This window comes from Cervus elaphus, chromosome 13 (genome assembly GCF_910594005.1).
Source record: "Cervus elaphus chromosome 13, mCerEla1.1, whole genome shotgun sequence".
In the NCBI taxonomy this organism is placed as follows: Eukaryota; Metazoa; Chordata; class Mammalia; order Artiodactyla; family Cervidae; genus Cervus; species Cervus elaphus.
In genome coordinates this window covers 71,390,411-71,399,796 of record NC_057827.1, presented here as the reverse complement: position 1 = coordinate 71,399,796, position 9,386 = coordinate 71,390,411, and the positions used below count along the sequence as shown (strand labels likewise).

At 59.0% G+C, this 9,386-nt stretch overlaps 1 gene segment (V, D, J or C); it reads left to right on the top strand.

Moving 5' to 3' along the window:
• Positions 1-3,071: 3,071 nt before the first annotated feature.
• On the top strand, positions 3,072-9,232 carry LOC122706353. The segment is given in 6 exon segments: positions 3,072-3,077; positions 6,104-6,111; positions 7,546-7,839; positions 8,170-8,208; positions 8,349-8,669; positions 8,753-9,232. Coding segments are annotated over 4 exon segments (888 nt in total).
• The last annotated feature ends 154 nt before the right edge of the window (positions 9,233-9,386 follow it).

The following is a 9,386-nucleotide window of genomic DNA, read 5'->3' as shown; positions in this document are numbered from 1 at the left end:
AAAAACACTAAAATCATTAATGGTGACATCTGTTTGGGCTATTCAGGAAAAAGTTACAACTAGAAGTCGAGAGCAAAGAACTGTGGTTCAGACATCCAAGGTAATATTAGAGGACACTGCAGGTGTGATTTGACACAACTTCTTGTATTGCTGAGAACTTCAATTTTATGAGTTGCATCAGATTTGAGGCCATCAGCCATTCTCAAGACAACACCAGCTGGCAGCTGGTGGCTGAGCCTGACATTTTCAAGGTCTCTTCTTGTACCTATTACATTTGAGACAATGAAATTGCTTTAGTCCATATATTAGCAAAGAGAAGAAATGTGTATGATGACAAATAGTGCCTATTATTTATTTGTTAATACCAAATTAAAGGTTAAAACTTGCTTAGATAAAACCAGACAACTGGTCCCCTGGCTACAAGTCTCTTTGAAATACCAGGTCCAGACTGGGTTTCAGGCTTTCTCTCTTGAAAAGAAACAAGACTGGTTTTGTTGACTAACCTCCAGGCTGTCCAACTACTTCTAACTGGGCCTACTAAACCCACATGCATCACAGTGGGTTAATAAAAAGGATATTAAAAATATATTTGACCATGCCAAATGGCTCCATTCCTTTGGACAAGACGATCCAAGCTCTGACTCTACTGCGTCACAATCAAAAAAATCTTACCAAACATAACCATCTTACTCCTACCTGGGCCCCTGGTTAAGTTCTTACTCCTACCTGGGCCCCTTGTTACAATATATTTTTCACTGACTTCTGATCCCGTCATCATTTAATCCACGTGCTTAGTTTATTCTCTTTAGAGCACTACAGTCTTCTAGGCAAGATGACAGTGATGCAGAGATTCCAGCAGCTCATCAGAACAGATCCTTTCAAAATAACAACAGAAATCACCCTGAGCCCCTTAATAAAACAAGGCAAAAACTTCATGACCCCCAGCTAGGTGGAGTCTATGAACCCATGCCAGCCTGAAGAAGCTACAGAAGACAGACCTTCACCCTTCATCTTCCAAATAAACACTTCTTGGGGTTCTCATCTCTCAGAGGGATTTGAGGTAGGAGAGAGAAGAGCCCCAAGGCTGAGCAGGTGGAGTTTGCCCAGCACAGTAAGTGATTCCCTGACACTCCAAAGACAAAGCTAGTGGCAGGAGCTGAGCTCAGCTGGGATAGAGACATGAAGACCCCATCTATCAGTCAGGGAAGCCTCCCCAACTGTACTTGTGCATGAAGGCTCCTTGAGGGTCACAAAAGGAGGGCGCCACCCCATAATAAATGTTATCAACCTCCTGCTACCCATGCACTGAAATCTTTCTTGGTAAAAAGATCCACATGCGTAAGGGCAGGGCCCAGGGACAGGTCAAATATGGGGAAAGAGGTGAAATAATCGGCCAAAGGAGAACAAAACCCAGAAGAACTGCCCCATAGACGTGAGTCAACATAGACATGAGTCAACATACACGAGTCAACATACACATGAGTCAACATACATGTGAGTCTATATACACATGAGTCAACACACACATTAGTCAACATACACATGAGTCAACATACACGTGATTCAACACACATGTGAGTCTACATACACGTGAGTCAACATACATGAGAGTCTACATACACATGAGTCAATATACACATGAGTTAGCAACTTCTTCACTGCACTCCTCCCATTCAGAAGGATGCCCACACCCTTTCTCTCCAGGCTGGCATCTCTGCCTTGCTCTGTCTTGAATAAATAAACCTCTTCTCTGTGTGCTTTCCACATGTTGTGCTGTCTCTAATCATGAACTTCGCACCTGTATTTACAGTGTTTGCCTCCTTGGAACATTCGTGCTTTCAAATGAGGCAAGAGCCAGGCGATCCTTCCTTCTAGTCCCCAGCCCCTGGTGCTCTAGCAGCTAGGACTCTGGGATTTCATCCAGGCTATGCAGGTCCAATTCCAAGGCAGGGAACTAAGCTCCTGCTTCAGGACTGCTTCCTTCTGTCACTCCAAGGAAAAGACCTCCACCCGCAGCACTTCTGGGGTGGGGGCTATAGTGTCTCCCAATCCCAGGCTTACTGCTCTATCTATGGGACAGCCAGAGTACACGTGGGGCCTATGGTGCCCTACAGCATTTCAAGACACTAGAAACAGAGGGACCCTGTCATCCACACACAGGGAGGTCACTGTGCCCACACCCAGCAGTGGAGGGGCCGCACCATGTCTCTCAGCTGGACAGTCACTTTGGGCCCCAGTGACCACCATGACTCTGCCAACAGGCGACAGCTATGGCCAGGAGAACAGCTGCCTTCTGACTGTAGATGTTGTTCCGGCCTCTGTCAGATATCGGGGCCATAGAAGAAGGCGGGGAGTGGGGGAGGAGGGAAGAGTCAGGACCCAGATGAAGACAGTGGTCTAGAGGGAAGTCCATCCTGGCTGGTGGACAAGACATGACATGAGGCTGAGCCGCATGCAGGGCACGACACTCTCCAGGGTTGCAGAGGAACCCACCAGGGCTGGGAGGCCCAGAGGGCACAGGCGAGGGCCCAGACCCTGGGCTGTGGAGGTTCAACCAGCATAATCCCAGTGGAAGGTGGAAATCCGTGACGGCTGGGGTTCCCACTCCTCCCCTGGGTCCCAGGGCACAGTTCAAACCACCCCACTCACCCACAAGATGCACCTCAGCTGCATCTGGACTCCCCCAGGCCCTCTGAGGCAGAAACCACCCAGAAGAAAAGGGAACTTCAGGAAGCAAGTTGTGCCACCAGGTTTCAATCCACTTCTTAGTGTTTGGAGAGTTGCGGGCAGGGAGTTCACACCTCGGGGAACTGGTGACCAAGTCCTAGGGAGCGTGGTTGCAGACACAGCGCACAGACTCCAGGAGCCACATGTGTCTGGGGCCAGAGCAGGGAAGTGGCCCGGAGCCCCAGGCTGCAGGGAAGCCCCTTCCACGGCCCCCACCATGGGTGAGTGGGAGCTCCGAGGATGAGCGAACACACAAATGAGAGCCCTGCAGGGAGACCGGCCTCGGGACCCCCGGAGGGGCTGGAGCAGCCGAGCGGGGCCCGGGGGAGGCAGCTGCCTCTGGTCACAGTGTGGGACGAGTGCGGGGACGGAACCCAGGGATGGAATCTGGGCAGGGTGCACTGCACCAAGAGCACTGCTGTCCGGGGCTGGGGAGCTCGGGAGGGCTGCCAGGCCGTCGAGGAGCAGGACGGGCTGGGGGACAGGCAGGGAGGGCTGTGCGTGACCAGGTGCTCTGGAGGCCGGGGCTGGGTGGGCGGGACGACAAGCCGGGATGGAAGGAGGGTCTGATGTGAGGACGCAGGGAAGGGAGAGGAACCCCGGGCAGTGAAGGCTCCTGGAGAGGCCGGTGGAGCTGGCGTGGGTCACAGGGCAAGGCCATGGGCGGTGGCTGTGGGTCCCAACTGGGCTGGGGCCAAGCGCAGTGGCAGAGCCGGGGACAGGGCTACGGGGCCGGCCGGGCTCCGTGTCCACGGCGAGCAGCACAGGGCTGAGCCCGCAGCACCCCGGGATGCAGGGGGCTGACCAGAGCATGGAGCCTGAGGACCAGGAGCGGGAGCTGGGCAGAGGGCAGGTGACCCAAAAACTGGAGGCAACAAGGGGCCAGAGAAGGGCGTGGGTGGAGGGACAGAGAAGAGCAGAGAGCAAGGGCAGGACCTCCACTGGGAGGGGCCCGGGTGGACAGAGCGCCTCCAGGGGAGAGCTTCCCGGAGGCCGCAAGGGCACCTGGCAAGTCCAGGGAGGAGAGCTGAGCCCAGGAAATAAAGGAGTGAGGACTGGAGCTGGGCGGGAGTGAGGAGTCCTGGAAGGGCCAGAGGGGCAGGGGAGGCTGAGGGGGCAGCCCATGGGACAGGGGACAGCAAGGCAGCAGGTGAGCAGGGGCTGGGAGGGCAGCGGGTGCCCCTGGAGATCTAGGGGAGCAGGTACAGCTTGTGAGGGTGAGCAGGGGCTGGGAGGACAGGGGGTGCACCTGGAGATTTGGGGGAGCAGATACAGCCTGTGAGGGTGAGCAGGGGCCTGGGAGGGCAGAGGGTACCTCAAGAGCTTTAGGGGAGCAAGTAGAGCTTCTGGGAGTGAGCAGGAGGCTGAAAGGACAAGGGGCACCCCCAGAGCTTATCGGGGCAGGTACAGCTTGTGAGGCTAAGCAGGGGGCTGGGATACAGAGGGGTGCCCCTGGAGATTTGGGGGAGCAGGTACAACTTGTGGGTAAGCTGGGAGGACAGAGGGTGTACCTGAAGATTTTGGGGAGCAGATAGAGCTTGTGAGGGTGAGCAGGGCCCTGGGAGGACAGGGGGGAGACCCTGGTGCTTTGGGGGAACAGGTACAGGACATGAGGGTGAGCAGGGTCTGGGAGAACAGGAGATGCCCCTGGAGATCTCAGGGGAGCAGGTACAGCTTGTGAGGGTGAGCAGGGGCTGGGAGGACAGGGGGTGCACCTGGAGATTTGGGGGAGCAGGTACAGCCTGTGAGGGTGAGCAGGGGCCTGGGAGGGCAGAGGGTACCTCAAGAGCTTTAGGGGAGCAAGTAGAGCTTCTGGGAGTGAGCAGGAGGCTGAAAGGACAAGGGGCACCCCCAGAGCTTATCGGGGCAGGTACAGCTTGTGAGGCTAAGCAGGGGGCTGGGATACAGAGGGGTGCCCCTGGAGATTTGGGGGAGCAGGTACAACTTGTGGGTAAGCTGGGAGGACAGAGGGTGTACCTGAAGATTTGGGGGAGCAGATAGAGCTTGTGAGGGTGAGCAGGGCCCTGGGAGGACAGGGGGGAGACCCTGGTGCTTTGGGGGAACAGGTACAGGACATGAGGGTGAGCAGGGTCTGGGAGAACAGGAGATGCCCCTGGAGATCTCAGGGGAGCAGGTACAGCTTGTGAGGGTGAGCAGGGGCTGGGAGGACAGGGGGTGCACCTGGAGATTTGGGGGAGCAGGTACAGCCTGTGAGGGTGAGCAGGGGCCTGGGAGGGCAGAGGGTACCTCAAGAGCTTTAGGGGAGCAAGTAGAGCTTCTGGGAGTGAGCAGGAGGCTGAAAGGACAAGGGGCACCCCCAGAGCTTATCGGGGCAGGTACAGCTTGTGAGGCTAAGCAGGGGGCTGGGATACAGAGGGGTGCCCCTGGAGATTTGGGGGAGCAGGTACAACTTGTGGGTAAGCTGGGAGGACAGAGGGTGTACCTGAAGATTTGGGGGAGCAGATAGAGCTTGTGAGGGTGAGCAGGGCCCTGGGAGGACAGGGGGGAGACCCTGGTGCTTTGGGGGAACAGGTACAGGACATGAGGGTGAGCAGGGTCTGGGAGAACAGGAGATGCCCCTGGAGATCTCAGGGGAGCAGGTACAGCTTGTGTGGGTGAGCAGGGGCTGGGAGGACAGGGGATGCCCAGGAAGATTTGGGGGAGCAGGTACAGCCTGTGGGTGAACAGCGGCTGGGAGGGCAGAGACATCACAGAGCTTTGGGGAGCAGGTACAGCTTGTGAGGGTGAGCAGGGGCTGGGAGGACAGGGGGTGCACCTGGAGATTTGGGGGAGCAGGTACAGCCTGTGAGGGTGAGCAGGGGCCTGGGAGGGCAGAGGGTACCTCAAGAGCTTTAGGGGAGCAAGTAGAGCTTCTGGGAGTGAGCAGGAGGCTGAAAGGACAAGGGGCACCCCCAGAGCTTATCAGGGCAGGTACAGCTTGTGAGGCTAAGCAGGGGGCTGGGATACAGAGGGGTGCCCCTGGAGATTTGGGGGAGCAGGTACAACTTGTGGGTAAGCTGGGAGGACAGAGGGTGTACCTGGAGATCTCGGGGGAGCAGATAGAGCTTGTGTGGGTGAGCAGGGGCTGGGAGGACAGGGGATGCCCAGGAAGATTTGGGGGAGCAGGTACAGCTTGTGGGTGAACAGCAGCTGGGAGGGCAGAGACATCACAGAGCTTTGGGGAGCAGGTACAGCTTGTGAGGGTGAGCAGGGGCTGGGAGGACAGGGGGTGCACCTGGAGATTTGGGGGAACAGGTACAGCCTGTGAGGGTGAGCAGGGGCCTGGGAAGGCAGGGTTACCTCAAGAGCTTTAAGGGATCAGGTAGAGCTTCTGGGACTGAGCAGGAGGCAGATAGGACAAGGGGCACCCCCAGAGCTCTTCAGGACAGGTACAGTTTCTGAGGCTAAGCAAGGGGCTGGGAGGACAGGGGGTGCCCCTGGAGATTTGGGGGAGCAGGTACAGCTTGTGGGTGAGCTGGGAGCTGGGAGGACAGAGGGTGTACCTGGAGATCTGGGGGAGCAGGTAGAGCTTGTGAGGGTGAGCAGTGGCTGGGGGACAAGGAGTGCCCCTGGATATCTGGGGGAGCAGGTACAGCTTGTGAGGGTGAACAGGGGCCTGGGAGGACAGGGGGAGCCCCTGGTGCTTTGGGGGAGCAGGTACAGCTTATGAGGGTGAGCAGGGGCTGGGAGGGCAGGAGGTGCCTCTGGAGATTTGGGGGAGCAGGTACAGCTTGTGAGGGTGAGCAGGGGGCTGGGAGGGCAGGGTTACTCAAGAACTTTAGGGGAGCAGGTAGAGCTTCTGGGGATGAGCAGGGGACTGGGAGGACAGGGGGTACCCCTGGAGATTTGGGGAGTGGGTTCAGCTTCTGGGGATAAGCAGGGGCCTGGGAGATCAGGGAGCTCTCCCAGGGTTTTAGGGGAGCAAAGATTGTACAGCTGAGCAGGGGCTGGGATGTCAGGCCCCTGCCTACGACCTCACCGGACCATGTGTGTGCTGAACACTTCAGTAGGAAAGGATCCTAGGGTGCAAGGGGCCGTTTGTGCTGTGGTGCCAGACGCAGGGACACTGGGCAGTATGAGCCCTGCAGAGAGGATGGGCCCGAGAGCACAACCACCCGGAGCTGAGTCCAGAGGGCTGAGACCAGGGGTGTGGGTGCTGGACGAGGGAGAGCGGCGGGGATCAGGGAGCAGGGGCACAGGGCCAGGAGAGCTCAGGCCACAGCTGGTGAGGCAGAGGGCTGAGACAAGGGGTGTGGGCCGCCCCTCAAGCTAACAGGGGCACTGTTTGGTGGAGGGTCTGTATGGAGAACAAGGCAAGGAGGAGCAAAGACCCAAGAGGAAGGGCTCTGGGGCGGCAGGGAAGGGGCACCCTGAGGGCACCGGGTGGGCTGCACTTCCTGGGCCGAGGGTCCGCCTGTCCCCGCGGCCTGTGTGGCTCAGGAGCCAAAGCGGGGCCAGGCCTGGCATGGTGTGCTTGAAAGGGTGGTGCGAGCGGCCAAGGGGACACGGGGTGCCCGCTCGGTGGTCAGATGGGCTGCAGGCCCAGGGAGCTGACCAGAATGGGGGAGCAGGGGGCACGGGTCAGGCCAGGCACCCACGGGAGGGGAGCGGCCCTGGGGCTCTGATCCAGGAGGCCACACTCACCGACCCCAGCTGTGTCCAGACACCCCAGCTGCCGCGCACAGAGCAGGGTGGCCAGACCACGCCGGCCGGTCGTCAGACTCTGGAAGCACATGGTGGCTGGGCTCAGCCGTGCCCCAGGCCTGGGCACCTGAGGTCCTGCCAGACCCAGCATTCACCCAGCCTCCTCTCTCACAGCCTCCACCACAGCCCCGAAAGTCTACCCTCTGGAGTCCAGCTGCGGGGACACGTCCAGCTCCACCGTGACCCTGGGCTGCCTGGTCTCCAGCTACATGCCCGAGCCAGTGACCGTGACCTGGAACTCAGGTGCCCTGACCAGCGGCGTGCGCACCTTCCCAGCCGTCCGGCAGTCCTCCGGGCTCTACTCTCTCAGCAGCATGGTGACCGTGCCCGCCAGCACCTCAGGATCCCAGACCTTCATCTGCAACGTAGCCCACCCGGCCAGCAGCACCAAGGTGGACAAGCGTGTTGGTGAGAAGATGGGCCCCGGGGAGGGTGTCCACTCCAGGAGACCAGGGTCAGCCCCCCTGCCTGCAAGGATCCCACCCCAGGGATGATGTGAACCAGGCCCCTCGTGTCAGGGGAGGCCTGGCTGGCTTCCTCTCCTGAAGGTCTTCAGGCTTGGGGAGGAGGTCGTCTGGAGTTTCCACCACATCCAGGGTGGCCGCAGGCTGGACAACGTCCGCACGCCTGGACCCACAGAGGCGGGCCCTGGGCTCAGGCCTGCCAAAATCCGCCCCTGCCCTAAGCACAGCCCCTGGCTCCCTGCTCCTGGTAACCCCCAGTCTGCTTTCTCTGCAGGAGTCCCCAGTTGCTGCTCCAAGTGTCCTAAACAGCCTTGTAAGTCGGAAAAACCTTATTCTCCATCCTACGGATGTGGACAGCACCCAGGCGGACTTAGGGTGTGGGGGCCGAGGGGGATGGCTGCCTGAGATGAGTGAAACTCCAATACTAATGCCCTGCCATGTCTCTGCCACCAGGCGTGGGGGGACCGTCTGTCTTCATCTTCCCCCCGAAACCCAAGGACACCCTGATGATCACTGGAAAGCCCGAGGTCACGTGTGTGGTGGTGGACGTGGGCCAGAATGACCCCGAGGTGCAGTTCTCGTGGTTCGTGAATGACGTGGAGGTGCACACGGCCAGGACGAAGCCGAGAGAGGAGCAGTTCAACAGCACCTACCGTGTGGTCAGCGCCCTGCCCATCCAACATGATGACTGGACTCAGGGAAAGGAGTTCAAGTGCAAGGTCAACAACAAAGGCCTCCCGGCCCCCATTGTGAGGACCATCTCCAAGACCAAAGGTGGGCCAGGTGGACGGGCCTAGGAGGGTCCTGTGGGCCAATCAGAGTGACCACTGTGCTAACAGCCTTTCCTGTCCCCACAGGGCAGGCCCTGGAGCCACAGGTGTACCTCCTGGCCCCACCCGGGGAAGAGCTCAGCAAAAGCACGGTCAGCCTCACCTGCCTGATCACCGGCTTCTACCCAGACTACATCGCCGTGGAGTGGCGGAGAAACCGGCAGCCTGAGTCAGAGGGCAAGTATGGCACGACCCCACCCCAGCTGGACGCCGACGGCTCCTACTTCCTGTACAGCAGGCTCAGGGTGAACAGGAGCAGCTGGCTAGAAGGAGACAGCTACACGTGTGCAGTGATGCATGAGGCTCTGCACAATCGCTACACAGAGAAGTCCATCTCTAAGCCTCCGGGTAAATGAGCCACACGCCACCGACCTAGCGAACGTTCCCTCACCCACCCCCCCGGCCCCCAGGCTCCAGGTCCAGCCGGGACCCCCCAGCCCCTCCCTGTGTGCATTCCTCCTGGGCCGCCGTGAATAAAGCACCCAGCACCGCCCTGGGACCCTGCAACGCTGTGCTGGTTCTTTCCAAGGCAGAGCCCTGGTGACTGCCAGGCCTGCAGGGGGCGGCTGGGACGACTCTGGGCCACTTTGTTCACCATTTTGGGGGGATCTGACTCCCAACCCCCAAGGCCAGACACACAGTGAGTGGGTCCAGCAGGCCA